Source organism: Pezoporus occidentalis, unplaced genomic scaffold (assembly GCF_034315485.1).
Source record: "Pezoporus occidentalis ecotype Australia unplaced genomic scaffold, CSIRO_AGI_Poc_V1 ctg183, whole genome shotgun sequence".
Lineage (NCBI taxonomy): Eukaryota > Metazoa > Chordata > Aves > Psittaciformes > Psittacidae > Pezoporus > Pezoporus occidentalis.
In genome coordinates, this window is record NW_026913673.1 from 431,474 (window position 1) to 455,006 (window position 23,533).

General features: G+C 57.6%; 1 protein-coding gene across 5 annotated transcripts in view; it reads right to left on the reverse strand.

Moving 5' to 3' along the window:
* RAP1GAP2 (RAP1 GTPase activating protein 2) overlaps positions 1-23,533 on the reverse strand; it is a 60,091-nt gene that overhangs the window by 8,215 nt on the left and 28,343 nt on the right. For 4 of the 5 annotated variants that reach the window (XM_062615629.1, XM_062615631.1, XM_062615630.1 and 1 more), the window contains 15 exons: positions 12,764-12,848; positions 9,169-9,204; positions 8,428-8,472; positions 7,874-7,906; positions 7,345-7,554; positions 6,881-6,984; positions 6,272-6,350; positions 5,781-5,834; positions 5,554-5,637; positions 4,447-4,547; positions 3,699-3,828; positions 3,439-3,594; positions 2,801-2,872; positions 2,395-2,481; positions 2,152-2,286 (listed from right to left, as the gene is read on the reverse strand). In XM_062615629.1, the coding sequence (XP_062471613.1) occupies positions 2,152-2,286; positions 2,395-2,481; positions 2,801-2,872; positions 3,439-3,594; positions 3,699-3,828; positions 4,447-4,547; positions 5,554-5,637; positions 5,781-5,834; positions 6,272-6,350; positions 6,881-6,984; positions 7,345-7,554; positions 7,874-7,906; positions 8,428-8,472; positions 9,169-9,204; positions 12,764-12,848 (1,411 nt within the window). The remainder of the gene's footprint in view (positions 1-2,151; positions 2,287-2,394; positions 2,482-2,800; positions 2,873-3,438; positions 3,595-3,698; positions 3,829-4,446; positions 4,548-5,553; positions 5,638-5,780; positions 5,835-6,271; positions 6,351-6,880; positions 6,985-7,344; positions 7,555-7,873; positions 7,907-8,427; positions 8,473-9,168; positions 9,205-12,763; positions 12,849-23,533) is intronic. The other variant, XM_062615633.1, reaches the window with a different exon arrangement.

Genomic DNA, 23,533 nt, shown 5'->3' on the forward strand with positions numbered 1-23,533 from the left:
TGGGTTTCACAGGAAGGAGATGCCAAGGCCTTGAGCCCTTGTTCCCTCTGGCTTCACTGGATTGCTGGAGCTCCATGGCTGAGGGATGCCCACAGCTGGACATGCCCTGCCCAGGCACGGAGAAGGGACACCAAGTCCAACCCTGCTCTGTAGCAGAGCCTGGAGATGTGCCGGGCTGGGTCTGGGCATGATGGACTTGCAGTCCCCATGGAGCTCCCTCTGTGCCTGTAGGGACCAGCAGCCGGGCTCTGTGAGCATCAGCAGCACAAGCTGAAAGAGGTCTGCTGTAACCTGTTTTGTCTCAACACTGCTCCAAGCAGAGCTGCACACACTGGAGGCAGAGACCTTCTGCAGATCCAAACTGGGTGCTTAAACAGGACCCGAGCTATTTTTAAAGGCTCCTCTCAGTTGTTGTCCCAAGCACTTACAAATACGACCACAAGTTCTTCTCAGCGTCTGGCACACGCCAGGAAAAGAAGCAGTGAAATGCACAAGTTATAAAAAATCTATACCCATATTTGAATTCCTGCAGTCGCCATAGTAACAGGAGCCCAAACCGGACCGTGATGCCAATGTGCCAGTTACAGCAAAGTTCTCATCGCAGCTACTCCCTCTGAATTGCGGCTGCACTCTGCGCCGTGCCACGGCTACCTCCTCCAGCCCCTGAACCCCAGCTCAGCGTAAAGGGGTTCGGGAGGAAACAGGCCGTCAGGGATGTCTGGAGGTGCCCAGCACTGCCCCTGCTGCACTGGCTCCAGGGGTTACTGGCCCTGCACTTGGGTGAGGAGGAGCTGCAGCCCCAAATTCCCACTGAGGCCCAGCCCATGCTGGGGACGAGGTCACCAGGACAGCCCCACGCTGTCCCTCCTGCCCGTCCAGTAACAAGCACCAAGCAAGAGTCCATCAGACCGGGTTTATTGGGGTCAGCAATTGATACAAGTCAGTGTTGCAGGCAGAAGGAACCAGTCGCTCACTTTGCTGCCAGGGGCTCCAGTGGGTGCTGTGCCCTGCAGCAGGCGGTGTCTGCCCGGGGCTGCGGAGCTCTGCAGGGCACCCAGCGCCCTGCTCTGCTGCCCTGAGCAGCCAGTCCCACTGCACAGCCCAGGAAGGGGCTGCAGGCTGGGTCACCGGTGCTGCGGGGGTCAGGTCTCTCCCATCCCAGCCCCGGTTCACCACCTCTCCTCTCCCTGCTCTCTCTGGAGCATGCGGTGGAGGACATAAGCGAGCAAGCAGCCCAGCAGCCCAGCCCAGGCCATGGAGCTCCCCACCTGCCCCAGAGCACCCTGCAATGCCGAGAGAGCAAAGTCCACTTTCGTACAGGAAGAGCAGGCAGAGAATGATCATTTAACATCGCCTCAGCCCCTGAAGTTGTTGCTGTGATGTACAACTGCCAGCACCTCCATTTCCCCATGTCTCATAGCTAAGGGGCACATCTGAGCCTCCAGCATCCCTGCAGTGTGGCCAGGAAGTGCTCACCCCTCCCCTGCACCCAGCACAGGATGAGGTGACCCATCTGCCACCCACCAGTGCCCATTGCTCTGTACTGCAGAGGAAACGTGCCTGTCCCTGCTCACCCAGGCAGTGCCTGAGCCCAGGGGCTCCGGTGGACACCCACCCATGGGCACAGCCTGGATCTACACACACCAGCCCTGCCCAGCTCCCCATCACTGCTGCAGCCTCACCAGAGACCTCTGGCAGTGCTCACACCCCAAGACTCAAGTCCCCACTGCCCAGTGGGTCACTCCAACAGCGGCTCAGAGTTTTCTCTACATCATTTTATCATCTCCAACCCACTCCCCCTTCTCTCCCCTTACACTCACCCAACCCACCCAGCACACCCAGCACCGTTCCCCTTCTCCAAATCCAGCACCTCCCATTGTATCTCCTGTCATAAGCACCACACCAAGCACCTCTTACGCGCTGCCACCCCTGGGCATCCTTCCCCCCATGCTGTCCTGCAGGCTGTGTGCCACAGCAAGCCCCAGGGACAGCCAGCAGCCAGGGGACACAGGCAGGACCTGCCCTGCAGCGGTGGACCAGGACCCCTCTGGAGGGTCCCCCTTGTCCCCCTGCACCACTCATCCGCATCCTCCTTTAGAAGGCGCCTTGCCAGCCCTGGGTGCGTTTCATGCTGCAAGGGACGGGGTTTACCTTGAATGACTCCAGGAAGCCTCCGTGACCCCCGTTCTCCAGCTTGTCCTCCTCAGGCCCCAGCCCCAGCATGGTCTGTGTGTGCCCATGGAGCTCGTCGTGGAGGTTGTCCAGCAAGGCAGCCCGTGTCCGGTCCTGGGGAGCGAGATCGGGCTCATGGCACCGGCCCGTGGGACAGGGCAGGGATGTGGGGCAGGAATGGCAGGGGCGGTCCTGCCGGCAGGGACACGCGGGCAGCGTTACCTCCAGCTTCGCAAACTTGTCGGACTTGCAGCAGGCGTTCTCGGCATTGATGAGCTTGGTCAGCAGGAACTCACGGAATTCGGGGCTCTGCGGGGCACGGAACCACAGTGAAAAACACCCCGGCCATGAGAGCCTCCATCTCTGCTATGGAGCTGCACGGGCCCCAGACAGCTCACAGCACCCTGCGGCCCCTCCACACATGGGGCATTGGCTCGGGGTGCCCTCCTGCACTGGCCAGCACCCGCACATGGGTTATGCCAGCACAACCCCTGACCCTACCATAAACCAGAAATCCAAACAAATGTTTTCACACCCCCGAAGCCATGCAGGCGTGCTTGGAAACATCTCGGACATGCGCACGTACTTCTTTTATGGCTTGGAACATGCTTCCTGCCCCGGCTCTTACCTTCTGGAATACCGGCGGGCTCGGCAGGGGCGGCCCGAAGGAGGGGACATCTTCCCGAGCCGTGACCGACACCTGCGGAGCCAAGAGAAGCGTTATTCCAGTGGATGCAGCCCCAGCACAGGGATGTCCCTCTCCTGGGGTCAGCCAGTGTGGGATGGGAGATGCTCAGCCCAGCCCCTAAGAGTGAAGGGACACATCAGAGCTCCTTCCCAGCTGCCTCTCCTGTGCTCATGAGGGTTTCACCCATACCCAGCTTTTTATATTTCCTTCCCATTCGTTCTGTTTTCATTTGTGTCTCTCTCAGAAACCAGACCAGCGACAGGGTTTATGCCACCTGCCCTTGAGCGATGCATTAGACAGGTCTGAGCTGTTCTGAGGCTTATTCAGATACTGAGCAGCATCAAAAATCTTTAGCAAATGAGCACGCTACTATACATGCACATAGTTCATACACGTATGTATACCCACACATTATGTAACAGCGTGCACATAAATATACATGTGTGCATATATGCGTGTTTAATATCCACGTCCATAAGCTGTGTGGGGATGATTTGGTACAGCACGGCTGGGCAGCCACCCCCTGACCTTGGCCTGAGCTGCTGGAGCAGAACCAGGCTCGCGTGAGCTTCCCCCACCTTGTACGCCGTGTTTTCCGCCTCGGGGTTCTCCACCTGCACCACAATGTAGGCGTGCAAGAAGTTGGAGGCGATCATGTCTGGGACAAACGGCGTGTTCTCTTCTTGGAAGATAATTGCCACGATGTCGTTGCCAATGTGCCTCTTCCTCTGGAGCTACGCGGAAGAGGAGAACATTTGGTGGGTAAAGCCCGGCGGCGCTGCTCCCGCGGCAGCAAGCGCCAGTGCCGGGTGCTGGCGCAAGGAAGCTCATCCCTTACTTGCTGCGTGTCTCCCTCGGTAAAAGGCAGCTTTGTAGAGACATGAAACATTATCTCCCTGTCCCTGAACACGGTGTACACGGACTCTGCTCCCGTCTGCCCGTGGCTGACATCCAGACCTCCTCGAAAACTGGAGATGGAGGGAAAGGCAGGGAGAAACCGAGAGATATTAATTGAATGCTTCGCAGAGAGAGCAGCAGCTGCTGGAGGACAGGGAATAGAACCAACTGCCTCGTTTGTCTTTGTCTGGTAGCGAGCACACGGCACAGAACAAACTGTGCATCCTGTGCGGTAATGGCACATCACCACAGCCTGCTCAGCACGGCAGCGCCGAGCCAGCGGCTGAGGCTGCCCAGCAGCGGTGTCAAGCACTGCGGTGATGGGCTGCCCTCGGCCATCACCACCAGCCGGGGCTCTGCCCGTGCCGTGGCCGCTGCAGTGACCGGGCTGGCATCACACCGGGTCCGAGCGCATGGCACTGGACAGTGCGCGCTCCCGTACAGAGCTGCCCTCGTCTGCGGTGACTGCAGCCGGATTTTCTCTGCAGAAGGAATTCGCTCCCTCTTGGCAGCTCCCATTTCTTTAACTCCCCCAGCTTTGTCAAACAAGCCAGAGCTATATTTGCTTCTGCTTTGTACATCCCGCTCAGGGGGGAGGTGACTTCTGTTCTTGCACCGTGGATATTTTTACATATGACATGGTCTCTTGCTAAATGTTTTTGTAAAATCAGTCTTTTTATTTAACTTACCCTTTGAAGTCCTGGAGCGTTATGGTGTCTCCCAGAAAACTTAAGAAGTTCTTGAAGGCAGCGCTCTCTTCATTATTGCCAAACAACTCCTCCTCTTGGGTCTACGAAACACAGAGAGCATCTTTTGAGAGCCCCAGCTGTGCCTGTTTCCAGCAGCCAATTGCTCCTCTGCCATGCTACAGGTGGCACAGACACAACCATGGACACCACGAACATGGGGGCCCCTTACAAGGGTGCCTTCCTCATTTCACCCTTACAATCAAACCTTCCTATCAGCAAAGTGCCGCAGTAACAGAGAAAGGAACCATCCTGCCACAGCTCTGCTTGGTGGTTTCTGCTTGGGCCACCTCTCCCTGCCTGCCCACACCTCCTGCCCATCCACAGGGTCCCCAGGAGTGCCACCAGCACCTTGTCCCAGGGTGCCACACACAGCCACAAGCTGCTCCCCTGCTGGCACCACTGTGCTTGCCACGGGCTGGTCATCACCCACCCTGTCACCAAGATACCCAAAGTTGAAGCTGCTGAGAGCAGCTTCTGACCAGCAGTGAGGACCTCAGGATAATGTTCAGGAAACACCAAAATGCAGATGAATTCCCCGCTGGAAAATCCAAGTCTTGACCATCCCTCGGGTGCTACATTTCAAAACAACGAGACCTCAATTGTGGCCTTGCATGAGTCACCCTACCCAGAGTAAAATGCAAAATGCAGAGATAATTAGAGTGCCTGTCAGAATAATCCTGTGAGTTATGACACACAGCTGCCTCTGCACTCCCCATCCAGCATTCCCACCTAATGACAGCCTTTCCAGCAAAAGCATGTCTTCAGAGCCCGCAGTCCTCCAAGACAAACGTAACTGTTTCACCGTCTAAACATACATCTGATTAAAATACCATCCCTGCTACAACCCATTCTCACATCCCCTGCTCCTACAGCAGCCTGTGGGCTGACTTCCGCACCGAGGTTCCTCAGTCACATCACTTTTCAATGAGCCGGGGAAACATCTGAGCGGTAAGGAACGCATTATTGAGGACACCCCGCAACGCACGCGGCAGGATTAACTCCGCTTGTGAAACACAGACACGAGAGGACGGCGCAGGGAGCCCTCACCTGCCGGAACTTCTGGTAGATCACACCGAACTTGAACGTGTTGTTGACCTCGTGCTCATCGTAAGACACTATCATCTGGGAGGCCTGGGCAAAGCAAAATGTGAATTGTTTCACTGATGTGCAAAAGAGTCTCAGGGCAGCTGCTGGATCCTGGAGGAAAGGGGAGAATTAACCCTACCCAGCCTTCTCTGGTGGATATGTGACTGACCTGGGGTAAGCGAGCTCACCTTGGGGTACAGAACTGGGTTGAACTTCAGCCCAGAGGCGTCGTCGCAGAAGGCCTGTGTGCAAGGGGGAAGAGCAGTCAGTGCTGGACCCCTGGATGTGGAGGGGACGTCCCTGTCCTGCCACAGCAAGGCTGGGAATGTCTCATAAAAGAGCCAAATCCAGCCTCTGATTGCAGGAGCTGCCCTCTTTGCACCCTCTCAGTGGGATGCTCCGTGGCCTGGTTGGTACCCAATCGAGGATGCAGCAAGACAAGTCCCATGTGTCTCCATAGGTCAAAGGTGCTGACATTTCCTCCCCTCTTCCCCCACATATCAACCAGTGACCTGCCCAGAATCAGTGGGAAACCCACAGGGACAGTGCATATCACCAGCCACCAAGGGCCCCTGGTCCCAAGAGCCCAGGCACTGCTGCCCAAGAGCACCCAATGCTATCCAACACCACAGTGGCGTGGGCTTTGCTGCAGGGTTCCCAGCCCAGCCTGGTACTTTACCTTTGCAATCTGGGGGATGCTAGGGAGCTTGCTAAATCCTGCCAGGGGGATCCTTTCATGCAATGTCTTCACCTTGGACCTAGCAAAGCAGCAGAAAGGAGCAGACATCAGGGAGTGTCTAAGGCAAAGGGATGCAGAGTGCAGCCCCCCACAGTGATGCTGGTGGAAAACCATGTTCTGCTGGATTTATAGGGGCTGGTGAGTAAGGAAAGGCTCCATTTGTCTTCTCATCGCTGCAGCTCTTAAACTATTCATAGTTTGGAGGGAAGTGACACAACGGTTCAGACACGCTGTGCCTTGTCAGCTTACGGTGGGACAGTGGTAGATGTGACTGGCATTATCCCAGAGAGGATTAAACCCGGAGGGGCTTACACTTGGTTTCAGCAGGTTTAGCAGCAGATCAAAGTCTCGTGTTCCTTATCAGGGGGCAGGCAGCTCCCGTGTTAAAACAGTAAAAGGAAGATGCTGCTGCTTCCCACCCCATCCCATCCCATTCCATCTCATCCCTCCCTAAGCCCCTCTCGAGCTGCAGTAGCATGCTGCCAGCCTTTACTACAGAAACAAAACGAAAGGCTCCCAAAGGAAAATATTTTGTTAAACAAAGCATACCTGAGTATAATCCTTAGGTATTCGGTGCCGTCTGCCTCCTCACACTTAATGGAAAGGATCAGATTCCCAAGGCTGCTGGCTGTACAGTAAAAATTTAAATGATCCTAGAATAGAAACCATCAAAACAGCGTTAGTGGGGAGCAGCCTGCCCATGGCGAGGGCAGCCCTGTGCCTGGCTGGAGGTGAGGACTCCATTCCCTCCCACCCTCCTCTCCAGGACCAGGGCTTCATCCCTCTGCCCGTGGACCGCAGCACTATGCCCTCAGCCTTGGTCAGGTGGAGGAAGGGGATTACAAGCCTGGGAGCAAGAGGGCCATGGCTGTAACCCTCCAGTCCCTGCTATCCTTGCAAAGGGGAAGGTGCAGGTGCAGGATTTGCCCATTTTGCTCTCAGTTTTAAGCTTTCCTTTTATTCTTGGGGGTAATTTTCAGCCGACCACTTGCCCCCTGTGCCAGGGCACCCACCTTCCCCAGGAAATGCTTCCTGTAGGCTCTGGCCTCTCCTTTGCACTCCAGCTTGTAGCCGTAGGTGCTGGGGCTGAGGTTCTCCTCCTCCTCCTCGCAGATGCTGCTGTCGGATGAGGTCGGCGTGCCGAGGTTTTCCGGGTCTTCGATCCAGTATCCCCCAAACTGGGGCAGGATGATCAGCGGGTACGGGCTGCCCTTCTCCAGGATCTGCAGGAGATGTGCCCGTGAGGGGTCGGGCAGGACTGGGGTGTGGATGTGGGGTGCAGGGCTCATTGCCCCACATCCTGTCCCCCCCACAACAGCTCCCAGCCCTGGCACCAAGGCAAATCCAGCCCCTCCCTGAAAGCTCTTCTCTCTCTGCCAGAAGAGGGAATGTGCCACTGAGGAAAAGCAGCAGCTGCAAAGATGGGGAGGAGGAACATGCTTTGTGCAGCTCCCCTTGGAACGGGATTCCACCAATTCCTGGCATCAGTGGTTTTGGAAAGGCAATCGCCAGAAGGCGCTCAGGGTGGCTCAGGGCACCCACCTCATCGATGCTGGGGTACGGGATGTAGTCTTCCTGCAAAAAGGAATCAAAACACCGTATATGACCATCTGTTCCCCACCAGACATCCCTTAAGACCACATCCAGCGACTGCTTGGGTCCTCCCATCCCCACGCCCTGCACTGAGCACCAGGCAGTAACAGAGCGTGGTGCTCCTGATGGGTGATGGACACAGCCCCAGGAGCCTGGGGACACACGTGGGGACCCCTCTGTGCCCGGGTCAGCAGGAAGGCCCTGGGCAGGACAAGCCCTTCCCCAGGGGGTCTCCATTACCCGTGTAAGCTCTCAGCTCTGCAGCCCAGCACAAGGTTTTACCCAGCTCACGGCTGAAATGCACAGGCTTGGACGTAAAGCTGGATTAGGGGTTTACCCGCACCACTCCCTCATCTCTGCAGTTCAATCTGTGCCTTGCCTTTCAATAACATTAAATCTTTTTTAGTCCTTTCAGTGACTGTTCTTGGTGATGCACAGTAAAGCTCTGAGATAAGGGGGGGGACACCTGAAGAGACCCATGCAAGAAACAGAATTCAACCAACCTTGTGTTTTTGGCTTCCAGCCCTCTGTTCTTCAAGTTTTGGTGCCTGTTTGGAACAAAATGAATAGACTGAATAATTAAGATGTTCACGATGACACAGACAGAACCACAAGGGTATTTTGCTACACAGAAATCACCGACATGAGTGACATGAAAGGAGGAGGCTCTGCAGAGGTGCCAGTGTGCCAGGACAGACCCCAGTGTAACACAGGATGTGGCAGAACAAGACCTGGGAAACAGCAGCACCGCACAGAAAACATCTACACGAGACCATCATTTTCCAGGCACCAAACATAACATGCACCATGCAGGGGGAGCACTGCACATCCCAGCACCGGGGGTGAGCACTGCCTGCCAGCATCCCTCCTGCAGGGACAAGGCACATGTCAGGGGACACCCTGGTCCCCCGAGCGTCCTCCTTATGCACATCCTGATGTGTTTCAGTGTGGGACAAGAGCATGCCTTGCCCTGACCAGAGGGTACTGAGATACTGCTAGACCCAGCCGTGCTCTGCACCAGAGCCTGCTGTTTGCAGAGACAGGCAGCAGCATCCCCACTTTACCAGGGAGCAATGGGACCGGGTCTGAGAGCACGTGCCCTGCCCTGCCTGGCGAAACAGGGCTCACAGCGCAGGGGCTTCAGCAGCAATTCAGAGCAGGGTATGGTTGGAGAGGGGGTCCCGCCCGTTCGGTGCAGGAGGAGCAGGGGGTCCCGCATTGCTGGCATGCACACGGCTGCTCACCTGCATTTTTTCCAGCATTTCGAAGAATTCTGCAGACTGGAAAAGAGAAGAAGGAAGTCTCCTGTTCAATTCACAGACAGGAGCCAAGACAGCCCCAGGAACGCCCAGGCCGGGACACCGGACCCCCACCCCTTACTGGCACCCCGGCTCTCAGCAGGAAAGGGAAGAAGAGACTCCATCCATAACCGATGGCTCTGTGACATCCCCTCCAGCGCTGCTGCTGGGCAGGGATGGACACCACAGCTGCTCTGAGGGCCATGGCTGTCCCACAGCAGGTACCCCATGTGCAGCACAGGGAGCAGCAGCACAGGGAGCAGCAGCAGCTCCCTCCTCTCCTCCTGTGCTCTGTTCCGCTTCCAAAGCAGCTCAGGAAGATGGGCTGAGTGCCACGGGGCTTTGCAGCCCCGCAAGCATCCCCAGTGCATGGGGCAAGTGGCTCCCTTTCTTTGGCAACACTTGGTGCAGGGGGTCAGGCACAGCTGGATGATCCTGATCCTCATCCGGCTTTTCCTGCTCTCAAGTACAGGCAAATAAACGATTTCGCCAAGCAGCGGCTGTGAATGCTGAGGCATTCCCAGTAAACTGTTCCATGGCTTATCGGGAGCCCTGCTGCAGCCGCCCTGTCCTTCCTTCCCGCATCCTTCCCACCTCTCCTCTAACCCGTGTTTGCTCCCTGCTCATAAGACCAAGGGGCATCTGTGCTGCAGGTGATGCTGTGGTCCAGGAGGGAGAGCAGGAACCAGATCAGCAGCTCCAATGCTGCCGGCTACCAGAAACAGTTTGCAGAAGAGGGATGAGGGATTTGGGGCAGAAAGAGCCACGGTACCAAGGAGAAAGGCTTGGGGGCGATTTTAGTGAGTCTTAGAACAGACTGGATTTATCAAAAGACAAAAAGGAGAGGAAAAACAAACAGAAGGGGAGACGAAGAAATGAAAATCAAAACCCAAAGGAAAACCTCAGAGAGATTTTCTTCTAACAAACGTGGTGAGCAAAGGTTGGTTTTACAGCACTAGCAGCCTATGGCTGCCCCAGTGACACCGGCTGGAATGGGGCAGAGACACTGCCAGTGCAGGTGGGACTTGCTGAGGCCACGCTTCCAGCTTCACACTGTGCCCAGTTTAACCTCCTGCACCTACAGGAGGGAAAACAAAGCCCGGGCTCGGAAGAGCCTGAACCTGGAAGCCCTTTAAAAAGGCTTTTCCTTATTCTGAGCTTGGTTTAGACTCCAGTTCATGTTCAGGTCCCTGCGATGGACAAACACTCTTTGAGCAGTTGACACAGTTTCCAGGAGCCGCTCTGGCAGCAGCCAGACCCAGGGAACCAACGCGCACAGCGGCACCGGATCCACCTGCCAAAGGAGCTCCCCCGGGAGCCCGTTCATGTGCTCAGCGCAGCAGACGGCAGTCTGTGCCCTGCAGGGATTTCCGCAGCTTGGAGCCAGCTTCACTGGGCCGCAGGTATTTTGGTAATTATAGCAGAGACAATTACACCTTTGTGCTGCCCAGCAGGAAGCTGAAAGGTTCCAAACTGACCCCCATCTGCTTCTTCAGGGCAACCCAAGGCAACACGGAGGGGACAGTGTGTCCGTCCCCCCCCACCTTCAGCAGGACAGACCTGCCCAGGAGCAGGTCCAAACGGCCTCAGAAATCAAAACACTCCACTGAGATGCCACCGCTGCTTTTCCTTCCAAGCTCGTGTGTCCTCACCCTCACCACTGAGCGTGCTACAGGCAGCACGAGAGATGGATGGTCACATTCCGGTGCATCAGCACAGTGAAGGACACGGCCCCTCTCAGCAGAAGCTGCTGCAAAAAGTGCCCTTTGAAGGCTTCCAGAGAAAGATACCCCCATAAGGAAGCCCTGCACCGGTGGGATCAGCCAGGATGGAGCGCAGTGGGGCAGTGCTGCCCAGCACCCCTCCCGCGGGTCCGGGAGCACTCACCAGCAGGCCCCGGAAGAAATCCATCATCTTCCTGCATCACCACCCCATGCATCACCACCCTGCATCACCACCCCATGCATCACCATCCCTGCCTGTCCCACACCTCCTTCGTTAATGTTTCCCCAGGCCAGAGGCAGGGCTGCTGCTTTGTTGTCTCAAAGGGTGGCTCCCTGGGAGGCAAAGTGCCTGAAACAGGTTGGGCAGGAAGCGGGACAGGGTTTGCCAGGCACTACCGGGTGCCCAGCCCCGTGCTGGGATGCACAGCCCCATGCTGGGATGCACGGCCCCATGGTGGGATGCACAGCCCCGTGCTGGGATGTTCAGCCCCGTGCTGGGATGCACGGCCCCATGCTGGGATGTTCAGCCCCGTGCTGGGATGCACGGCCCCATGCTGGGATGCACCCTGCAGCAGCAGCAGGGCAGGGAGCAGACCCCAGCACCAGGAGCCACCTCTGCACCCACACAGCCGGGCTCAGCCTGTGTTAACAGGCAGAATTTCCATTTCAAACATGATGTGGGCAAAGGCATCCCTGTTCCCTCCCATTGCTCCAGGCTCTGACCCCCCTTGGGATCCCCCTCTCCTCCTCTGTAGCCCAATGAGGTGCCACAGCTCATGTCACCAGTGATCCATGTCACTTCCCACCTGCTTTGTGTGGAAAGGTCATGCACAAAACCATAAACAGCCAAACCATCAAATGCTCCACTAACAAACTCCTCCAACTCAGTGTTCTATTTCCAAACCCACTTGCTCTTAATCATTTAACCAGGTTCTCAGCTACCTCAAAATCCTCACATCCACTTCATCTCCAACTTAATGAGTATTTTCCTGGGTGGCTTCACAGCGAGCAGTCTGCAGCAACCCGGGGAGAAGAGCTACAACTGCCTTTGTGTGGAAAGTGGCATCGCTGAAACGTCTAGGATGGCTCTCACAGAAGCGGCTTTTGGTGAACCCCAGGTATTTTATCCTATTTTCCCATTCATTTCCATGTCTCAAATCGACTTTTCCTCCTGAATTCACTCTGAAGCTCTGCCCCAGGTCACCACCCGGCTCTGCATCGCGCTGCTTGGCACGGGGCTGCGCGCTCCCTGCTCGCCTGAGGCTGTTTGGGTGAGATAAACACGAGCTGGGAGCTGCGGAGGTGCCCAACCGGCCCCGGCTCACCCGGGACCGGCTTCCAGGTCTAACCAGGCTCTCGTGACCTTTCCCGCTGGGTTTGGGAAGATGCAGGAGGAGCAGAGCCTGCAGAGGTGACCTCGCATGGGCACAGCAGAGGGAAAGAGCCGCGTCCTGTGCCCCGCTGCCTCCACCACGGCAAAGGGCAGCAGCAGAGCGGCCCCTGGCAGGGTGAGCGCTGGGTCAGGCGCTGCCCGCAGCTCCTGCCTGCTGCCTCATGGTGGCTGTTAGAGGGTAACAGCACCGGCGCTCTGCGCCCTGCCTGGCACCGCTGCCCGCGGCCGCGCCATGCGAGCCCAGCGACACGCACACGGCTGATGGTGCCTGAACGCGCTGCGGGCTCAGCTCCAGAGCCCACCCACTGCTGCCCCCCCCGGAGCAGCCCGGACCCGTGCAGCCGCGGCGTTGGAAGCGCTGCTCCTCAGCAGCCCGGCCCCTCCGCGCCGCAGCCCCGTGAGCATCCCCCGCGCACTCACTCACCTTCATGGTCGGCGGCGCGGTGAGGGGGGGCGAGAGCGGCCGCTCCGGGACGGTCACATCCGTGCTGCTGAGCAGCTCCTGTTTCCTGAAAGAGCCAAGGCACAGGCGTGTCAGCGCCCCGGGAGACAGGCGCTGATCTTCCTTGGCGAAGCCGCGGGCCGGCTGCCGGGGAAGCGCAGCTTGAATCTGAGAAGGGACCAAACGGCATCAGAAGATGGTAAAAGCCATCTGAGGAGCCCCGTGCCCAGCGCGGGGTGGGACCCCTCTGCCCCGCTGAGCACCTGCCTTCATCCCAGGAGCCAGCCAGAGCCCGGCTGCAGGTCTGGGGCGCGGTGACAGGGATGCAGGTGGAGGAGGGAAGCAGGACTGAGCTGCTATGAACACCCATCCCCACAGTGTCCCTCCACTGGGAGGACTGCCTGGGGCTGTCCCTCCACTGCCCCACTGGCAGCCTGGGTGGTGAACGAATCTGATCCGAGCTTGGATGCAGACAGCTTGGTGACACCAGCACAAACCCAGGGACACCACAGTGCAGGTTTGGCAGGGCCCAGCCCAGAGCCCCTTTGCCAACAGGCACCTGGCATGGGCCGAATTTGGAGGCAGTGAGAGGTGTCAGGAGGATGCAAGACGCCAGGGCAGGGGGAGCAGCTCCCGTGCCATGGACCTGCCAAGAAACCCCACACAGAATCCCCCCAAACCTCATAAGGCACAACGTCAGCCCTCCACTGACTGCCTGATCCAAGCACCCCAGCCCTTTCCCACCAGCTGCTCCCCAGGCAGACGCCCAAGCTGCCGCTCGCAGCAGAACTGCCAGACACCGGCCTGGGAGTCAGAAGATCTGAGTTAATCTCGTTTCCTCTCGTCCCTGCCAGGTCAGTCCCGCAGAAACACGGCCAAAATGTCCCCCTGTTTATCTCACAGTAACCAGGTCTGGTTCCATGGCAGCCTGCCCTGGGATGGCACGGCACGGCACGGCACACGGCAGCCTGGACCCGCTGGGGCCATCTCCAAGCACACAGCTCCCGTCAGAGGTGCACTCCCGACCTCCTGTGCAGGGATGCAGCGCGGATGCTGTGGGAACTGCAGGCAAGTTTTCTACATACCATTGGTGCAATAGCAAGTGCAAAACCCCACTGGCACCTCTGTGACCAAAGGGGTGGCTGTTTGGCTGCATCCCTGCTAGCAAGGGACAGAAACAGAGCTTGGGAAGGGCTGGCTGCTGCTGCTCCTGCTCTTGGTAATAAGCAGACTTCTGCTCCTGATGAACCTTGGCTCCATCTCCCCCAACACATACACGTGTACATACCAGCAGTCCAGAGGTAGCCCCTGCACATTATGGTTGCAGGTAGGCACTGCAGCCCCACGCTCCTGCAGGGTCCCAGCCTGCCCTTCTCAGCACCACAGCCCACACTGGGAATTTGGCATCTCGTCCTGTCATTGTAGGACTGACTTCATGGCAACGCAGCTGGAGCCAGCAGTGCCAGGTCCCTAGGGCAGCATGATCAGACCTGGGGGACTGCCAGCTCTCAGCCCGTGCTGCTGGTGTGTTGCACACATGGAGACAGCAGCAGGGAGCTGCAGCGCCTGTGGCCAAGGGAACAGGATGCAGACAGATAGTTCTCATTATCCAAGGAACAAGGTAATGGACTCCAGTTGCAGGCAGGGGAACACCAGCTGGATGGCATGGGGAATTCTGGATTCAAGCCTATGATTCTGTCTTGGAGGGGCACAGAGGGATCGGCACAGCATGGGGGGACCTGGCCCACAACCCCCGGAACCCCACAAACCAAACCCTCTGTACTTGTTATTAATTGCTGGCTGCAGTTCCCACAGCCCGGGGCAGGCGCGCGGGCATTTGCTTTCCATTAGTTCATCTCGTTTAAGCTCTGAGCATCTTCCAGTTCCTCAATGCAAGAAATGAACTAAAGCAGTGTAGGTCGGTGTACGGGCAACAGCAGAATTCATTCCCTGCCCTTCCATGCTGTTCATCGAGCTCCTGCCCATTCTCCTCTCCACAACTCACCATGGCTGCACTGCTGAAAAGAATGCTGAGGATGACAGATTTCCACTGTTTGCTTTTTGACTTTCTGGGACACTAAAGCACAGCCTGATCTGGAGCAAACCACTCATCCTCTGCTCTCCTGCTTTGAACCATGAGCTCTGCCTGGTTGCTCTAATCTGCAGAGTGGCCTCAAAGGCATAAAATGTATCAGACTTTGCAAAGATTAAAGTTACAGGGATGCACAAATAATTTGATTTATCTGTGATTTGTAGCAGGTTGCCATAGCATCATATCCTAAGTATTGCAAAATCACTCACACAACTTAACAACATGTTCCTCTGTCACATGCTGATTGCTTCTTTGGGGCCAAACTGCTGGAACCGCTCCTGCAATTCCGGGGAGAGCAAAACAAACCCATTCAGCAGCCGCCGCGTGTAATTAGCCTCCATGCGCTGGAAATACGTTACGTTAAACTGCAGCCACCGACTGGGGTGACTCAGTCTCCCGTCAGCGCGGGGTCAAGGACCGTCAGCCTAATTCCTAAGCAGACTGCCCTCCTGGGATGCTAAATGAATCACGGGGAGGATCGGCACGTCCTTATCTGTGCGCTAGTGTGCGCGCAGGCAGAGCAGCCCCTGGGACCTCCCCTGAAGGTGCCACCAGAGCCACGGAGGCTGCCCCACGCTGTGACCCGCTCCCGCCTGGCGCCAGGGGTACAAATGTGCATGGAGCCCAAACCGCAGCGAGGGGCCCAGGGCCCACAGCAGCAAGGACAGGGTCAGGGGACACCACACAGCCCCCAGGGCACCAGCACCCAGCTCCCACCCACAGCACAGCCCCAGGAGCGGCCCCGGGACCCTGGGATGCCCTGGAGACAGCGATGCCAGCGGTCAGCAGCCTGCAAACGTCACTGCCTGTGCTGTGCCACAGGATGGACCCCGCGGGCTGAGACCCTTCCATGGCACAGCCCCTTGCATGCTCCACGTCAGCCTTCCCAAAACGCCCGCAGGCCTGCGCCAGGATGGTGAACACACAGCTCCTGCCCGAGCAGCCTGACTGCAAGCACATGAGAGGGCAACTGGGGAGCAGGGGAGAGAACACACAGCAATGGACATCAGGAATGGTGTGATGAGCTGAAGCCTGGGCTTGGCACAGCACAACTCCAATGAACACCTCTGTGCCCTCTCCCTGGCAGCACGGGACATGTGGTTCCAGTGGCAGTAACAAAGGTTACAGCACTGCACTCACTGCCTGGAGGCAACACCCAGGGCCCAGCAGCAGCCAGGGGCCTCACCCAGCCCCAGCACCCTGAGCCCACCCTGGCCAGGGCCAGGCAACCGTGCACAGGATGGGCAAGAGCCTCCTCCGGAGCTGCACGGCCACACGCGGCCTCTCCGGATGCAACAGGGGCTCCGTCTTTGTAATTTTGTTTCTTCGTTTTTCTCATTAGGCAAATTAAGAGAGAAGGAAAAGAAAGAATTAGAATCCTACATACTTAGTAAATCTAATTAAGGAAATACCTTAATGCAGTTACGCAGGCCCAACCGCAGGGCTCCCTAATGCAGACCGTGAGATCAGCCCTGCCACCGCAGTGGGTCCATCCCCCTCCCAGAGCCATGGGGATGTTCTAAGGGGGCTCCCTCCCATTTTGAGTGCATGGGCAATGGTGGGTTCCCAACACAGTGAGAGCAGACAAAGTCTTTCTCTTGTCTTTAGAGCATCCCTGTTCATCCGAAAATTGCCTACATATTCATATCTATGCCCCCTCAGCTTTTTCAGCTGAACTTCTGCCTCCAAGTGCACTCTTTTCTCTCGCTTTCCCAACCTAAAGCCTAATGAAAAACACCTAATGCATCCCACCTTCTTGTTTTGTTTGTCTGATTTAGCAGCCAGGCTCTAAATTGACACGGTGTGTTCATATAAATCACACATGGTGAAAGGAGATGTCAACCTATTACCTGACACAATGAGGTGTTTCACACTAAGCGATTGGCTCTACCAGTTGTTACACTGGGTAAATTAAACACAGAGCATTGTGGGTTACCTTTAAACCTACCCTTAATTCTGCAGATGAAACCTGATCTAAGGAGGTGCAGAACTCTTGCAGCAACAGGTTCAGCCTGTCCAGATGCTGCATCCTTCGGAAGGACAGCAAAGATTATCCTGTAAATTAACAGCCTCTATTTTTGGCCTCATCATTTTTCTGCCCTTGATGGCCATCACTTTGCCAGCTGCTCCCTTTTCAGCTTATTTAATATTCAGTGCCCAGCATCTGATTTTCACAGGAGACTCTGTCCCTGTACTGCTGTTCACCCTCCCAGCGCCGGGGTTAAGCCCCTGCGCCTGGCAGTGGTGGGAGCGGAGCTGGGGATGCTTGAACTCCCTCACCAGAGGCTCCTCTCCATCCCGCAACCTCTCCACCCCACTCACGTTGGGACTGAGCCCCCCACTCCTAGATCTGGGACCAGTGGAGCCAGAAGCCCTCGGCCGCCTGCTCAGACTGCAAAAGGAACTCGTCCAAAAGCAGGTTTTTTTCTGCAACAGCCACAAGGGCACCTGGCTGAGGTTGTGCACGTGGAGATCTGCAGTGAGTGCCTGAGCGGAGCACCTTACTCTGACTTTGAACAGCTCTCCATCCAATCCCGGGCACTCCAGGCAGCCAAGATCTCGCTGCATCATCACTCATGGCGGGGAGGACGCCTGCAGAGGACACGCGCTGCTGCAGGGCTCCCCCCGGACCCGGGTCTCATCCGGCACCCAGCTGCAAAGCCCCCGCTGCGGAACATCTTCCCTAATGAGCTGATTTACCTTGTCACGTCCTGGGCTCAGGCTGGCCCTGCCCCGAAGCGTTACCTTGGTGCACCGAGCTGCACCGAGAGTCAGCAGAGAACGAGCACAGCATTTTCTGCTCTACGTTTCTTGCAATAAATCACGGTAAGTGTGAAGTGCCAGCCTGCACCTGCGCACACCCCACGGGCAGCTCCCACGAGCGGCAGCCAGAGCCCTGCTCACAGCAAGGTGACATTTCACTGCCATGAGTTCAGCTTTAATCACCCCTCTGCACAGAGAATAAACACTGCTGGGAACAGTGCAGAGTGTTCCACACCCGTGCAGGCAGCACTGCCTGTGCTGGGTCCCTGCGCATTGCCTGTCCTGTGCAGGGTACAGTGGGGGGGCCGCTCCTGCTCTGCCGGCCCCTCTGCAGGCTCTGTGTTCTTTCCAACCAGCCAAGGACTTCCCACTTGGTCTGGCCGGGAAAGCAGGGCTCCCTGTGCAAATAATGGTGGAAAGAGGATTCTATCATTTACAAACTTCACCGTCTGCTGTCACTCGCAGGAGCAGAAAGCAGTGATTTCCCGCACCGGTTGGGTACCTCAGCCCAGGCACTCCTGGACTTAAGAGCAGAAGGCTCATCTGAGCCAATTCCTGGCAAACAGGAGCCCGTGAGCCCTGGGCAGCCGTTCCCAAGCTGATTCAGTAACCTGCAAACTGCAGAGAACAGCTCCCAGAAACCAGCATCTCCAACCGCCGGCAGAACCGATGCCAAAGGGCAAAGGGACGCGGTCACAGCCTGGGGCAGGAGGGGAGAGGCCCAAACCACGCAGGACGCTGCTCCGGTGAACGTGCCATTGAAACAACCAGGGATTAAAACGGCCTTCAGCAGCACAAAGGTTTTCTCAAGGACACAGACCACCTGTGAGCAGCCCTGAACCAACCCATAAACCACCAGCACTGGGTGGAAACACTTCCCTTGTTCCCAGCCATCTACACCATAGCTGAGACTGGTGAGCGAATGGAGGGGTGCACCCACCCTGGGGCACCCACGCACCGGCTGTACCCCGCCAGAGAACAGCCGCTGTAGCATCCCCTCGCTTACACATGGGACATCCAGGAAAATGGATCTAGATGAAAACATCCATATCCAAACCCTGGGTCTCTGGAGCGGGACAGGAGCATCGCCCCAGCACGGCGAGGGGAGCACGGTGAGGGCGAGCTGTTGTGCTGCTCTTTGCTGGGTTGCTAACAAGGAAGGGACACAGGCCACCAGGGACTCTGCAGCTGCCACCGATCCTGCCAGCCTTGCATATGGCTCGTGTAAAGCAAAACTCAACTGCAAACGCAGAACAAAGACTGAATGTAGGAGGAAAAAAAGAAAATAGGAGCAGGTGGAGGAACAGAGTCCCTTTTGACGATGCCGCTAGCAGTCCCTTCCTTTTCCTGCAGATTATGTCACTTTGATGGCCCTGGCAGCTTGCATAAGGCAAAGCAACCGCCGTAAAGCGCTGCCTGAATTCTTGCAGTCGCTCCCACGAAGGCTCCTCAGTCCACAGCAGAAGGAGAAAACCCCTCCTCAGGGTCTTGTTCTCCCATTGAGGTGTCTGTGCGACTCTTCTCGCACTGAGCAAACCCCCAGCAAGAGCTACACTGAGAGAGCTCGTGCTCAACATGATGGTGGGGGAAAAACCCAACAGACCCAGACCCACACGTTGGCCAGATTTCTGTGAGAGTTCGGAGCCAGATTTTTCCTCAGCCCTCGAGTGTCGCGCTGAGCTCATTCATGGAAAGCTGGTGCCCAGGGGAAAGCTGACTCTTTGGGAAAAGCCTCGCTCGGTGTGACAGGTGAAGCTCTCCCCTTCCTTCCCTGCCATGCTCTGGGGCAAATGCAGGATGGCAAATGAGTTCCAGGGGGACAATATCTGAAGGAGCATCTGGGCCCTGCTGGCAGCACTGACCTTGCTGGTGCTCACACACTCCCTACACACAGCACGTGGAAGCGAGAGAAGAGGCTCCAGACAACAGAGCACTGGGGGGTCAGGGGGACTCTGGCCACCCCGCAACCAACCAGCCCCTCCGAAACATGCTGGCCCAAAGCTTGAGCTCACGGCCTATGGGCAGAGCTAGGGCAGGGATGGGCCTGGGCTCCACAAGACAAAACTTGAGGGGCAACAGACAAGAATGGTCAAGCCCCAAGGCAGCTCCTACACCCGCATCCCACCGGACAGTGGTGGCACGGCCCAGCTCAGGCGAGCACACACCTCTGGATGCCCAGCTTTAATGATCCACCCAAAACCTCAGCAAAGGAGGAGAAAATATCCCAAACCAGCAGCAGCAGCGCATGAACTACAGGGGAAGGCCATGGCTAAGTCATAAAAGCATCATTAAAATCCTGCCCTCAAGGGCACTTGTTGTCCAAGGCAGCAGCACTGAGAAATGGGGCATGAAAAACAGGGGTATGGCCTCTGTGCCCCAGAGCTGTGTGTGGGCAAAGAGCTACAGCTTCATCCCAATTGTCTTACTCTGATTTTTTTTCAGTCTCACAGATAAGGAGATGAGGAGATACGTTACAATAAAGATTCCGAGTAATCAATTCTCCATTCATATGGCTGTGGTACAAAATCACAAATTGAACCAAAAAACCAGCCAGGAAACCACACAAAAAACCCTCCATCTGCAGCAGTGCCCACGTCGCTTCCACCCGGCTCAGCGGTACACACACTGCCGAGGTCTGGACACACAATTCTCACTATTTTTAACAGCAAAGTTGCCAGAGCAGCACAGTCCTGGAGGAGAGAGAACTCCGTGACCGGGGACGTGCAGCACAAACCCGAGCGGGGCGAGCCTCGGCAGCGCACAGCAGCTCGGGCGCGGGGGAAAGCGGCGCGGATGCCCGCGGCGCACCATGGCCAGCAGGCCCTTTCCTCCCAGCGCAAACTTGAACACCGAGCACAGCCCGCGGCTTAGTCAATGAAAGACGAAACCCTCCGTCAGCTGCTCCCGGCTGCTGCGCCGAGTCCAAGCGGCTCCGGAGCTCCGTGCCCCGTGGGGCGAGGCGGATGTCGGGGCTCACCCCGCTGGGGGCGGCGGGAGGCCGGCCCCTGCTCCCCCTCTCACGCAGTCACCCCCGGGCAGACAAGCACAGACCGCGGTACCCGGTGCCGGTGGTCCCCGCGCCTGCGGTCCAGCCCCGGGGGAGCGCTGCCCGCACACACACGAGCCCAGCTCCATCCCGCACCGGAGCCCCCTCCCCCGGGCACCCCCGTCCCCCAGCCCCCCGAGCGCACCCGCTCGTCACCTCTTCTCCTTGCTCTGCTTGCGGGACCGGTGCAGCAGCCCGATGAGCACCACGGCCGCCCGCACGCCGGCCCGACGGGCGGGCATCCTCCCTGCCGGCCGGGACACGGACATCGCCGCCGCCGCCCGAGCTCCGGCCCTCGCCGCGGCACCTGCGGGGGCAGCAGCGCGTCCGCGCCCGCCTCCGCGCCCGCGCCGCCCTGCGCGCTCCCCGGCGGCGGCAGCGTGTGTGTGTGCGGGACCGCGACCGCGCTCCGTGCGCCCGCCGCCAGACCGGGACCGCGGGAAGAGCCGCGTCTGAGCACGCCAACACCGGGGTTTTCAGCGGAGGAAGTTACAGGGCGGCCCCTCAAAACCCGGACCGGGGCAAGGAGGCGTTCCTGCCTTGGAACCGCTTCCCTCTGCCTTGTTCTGGCATTCCGAACCCTCCCCGAACGGGATAACACGGAGCTGATCTGAGCCCGTGCCTGCCGCGCCTGCGCCAGGGCTCAACATCCCTCTCCCCCTCCCCCGGAGCAGAGCTGCATGGACCAGAGCTGAGCATCCCTCCCCGGAGCAGAGCTGCATGGACCAGAGCTGAGCATCCCTCCCTGGAGCAGAGCTGCATGGACCAGAGCTGAGCATCCCTCCCCGGAGCAGAGCTGCATGGACCAGAGCTGAGCATCCCTCCCCGGAGCAGAGCTGTATGGACCAGGACTGAGCATCCCTCCCCGGAGCAGAGCTGCATGGACCAGGACTGAGCATCCCTCCCTGGAGCAGAGCTGCATGGACCAGAGCTGAGCATCCCTCCCCGGAGCAGAGCTGCATGGACCAGAGCTGAGCATCCCTCCCCTGGAGCAGAGCTGCATGGACCAGGACTGAGCATCCCTCCCTGGAGCAGAGCTGCATGGACCAGGACTGAGCACCCACCCCTGGAGCAGAGCTGCATGGACCAGAGCTGAGCATCCCTCCCCTGGAGCAGAGCTGCATGGACCAGAGCTGAGCACCCTCCCTGGAGCAGAGCTGCATGGACCAAAGCTGAGCATCCCTCCCCTGGAGCAGAGCTGCATGGACCAGAGCTGAGCATCCCTCCCCGGAGCAGAGCTGCATGGACCAGAACTGAGCACCCTCCCCTGGAGCAGAGCTGCATGGACTAGAGCCGAGCATCCCTCCCAGTGCAGAGCTGCACAGAGCCAGGCCCGGGAGCAGAGCAGCAGCAGGAGCCCTTCAGCTTGCCTCCTGCACCAGGGAGCTGGCACACAGCTTGTTCCAGGAAAGACGTATATATTTTTAAGTTAAGTAAACTGTATGTGATCTACTTCCCAACCTCAGCACCTTCCCCTGGAAGTCTGTGTTGCCATGGCGATGAAACACCCGGGCCCCCCTGTCCGTCCCCCCCATCTCACCTTCCTCCTCTGTGAATTTAATTTTCACAGGAATTAGACACAGGACCAGCTACAGCGTTTTGAGCATGCTCCTCAGTGGAGGGATGAAAACAGCCCATGCTGTAGGCATCTAGGAGAAGAACATGCAGGCACAGCTCCAGCCCTGAACAGGGCTGAACCATCAGCACCTGCAGCAAAACCAGCAGAGCTCCATACCCTGCAGTCACCATAATCCCATGGCAACATCGGGTCAAGCCCAGGAAAACATCCCCTTGGATGTGCTCTAACCAGCCTGGCCCCAAACCAGGGAGCACACCTCCTGCATGGGAGGACCCCCAGCGCAGCACAGGAGGGGCCCTGCCACAGATGGGCAGGGGGCTGGGGGCACGCGACCATGGCCACCCACCCGTAGCACCAGCCACAGCTACCTCACCATGAGCATCCCAACCCAGTGGGACATCCCCCTGCAGCAGCTCCCTTTCCTTGCCCACCAGGTCACACACAGCACAACATCCCCATGGTCTCACAAGGCCCTGGAGCAGGAGATGCCTGGAAAGCCCTTGGCTGGGGCAGTCAATCATTAACAGCACTGGGGCTCTCCTGTAATGAATGTGTTTGCTCAGGAGCCACGGAGCACATCTGGCAGCCACTCTCACCCCTCCCCACCATGCTTAAGGTGACCAATGTGACCGTTGCTCCAGCCTTTCCTATCTAAATGCTTCAGCACAATCCCTAATCAGACACATCCTTTAATTCAACAAAACCCCATCATCCCCGTAATCTCTCCCTGCATTCTACTAAAAGCCAGATAAAAATATGAACAGTGTTATTTTTGTCAAGATGCCACATTAATTCAGCCCAGGAGGACCTGACCACACCATTCACACTGACCCACACAGCACACAAACAGACCTTCAGAGGGTCAAGACCTCAACTTCAATCCAAGACCAGTGTTTCTGTATTCCAGCAGATCTCATGGGTCCCCGGGGAGGCTGGAGCAGCAGCAGGGCCTCAGCACAGGGATCCCAGCCCAAATCCCCACATCCCCACAAGGAAAAACCCAATCCATTCTCAAAACACCCCGAAACACATTTCCTGCCTCCTTGGCACAACACTGGCTGACACCAAACCACACGTGGTAGGTGAGAGAACCTGAGTGGGGAGAGGAAAGACTCCTGCTCCCCCTGGTGCCACCTTCACCCTCCCTGGTGGGAAGGGAGGGTGCTCAGCTCACACTGTGGAGCCTTCTTTCGGCCCAACACATCTGCTCTTGCAGGAGACACCGACTGCTTCCTCCGGAGCAGAAGTCATTGGAACAACAGATTTCCAGGC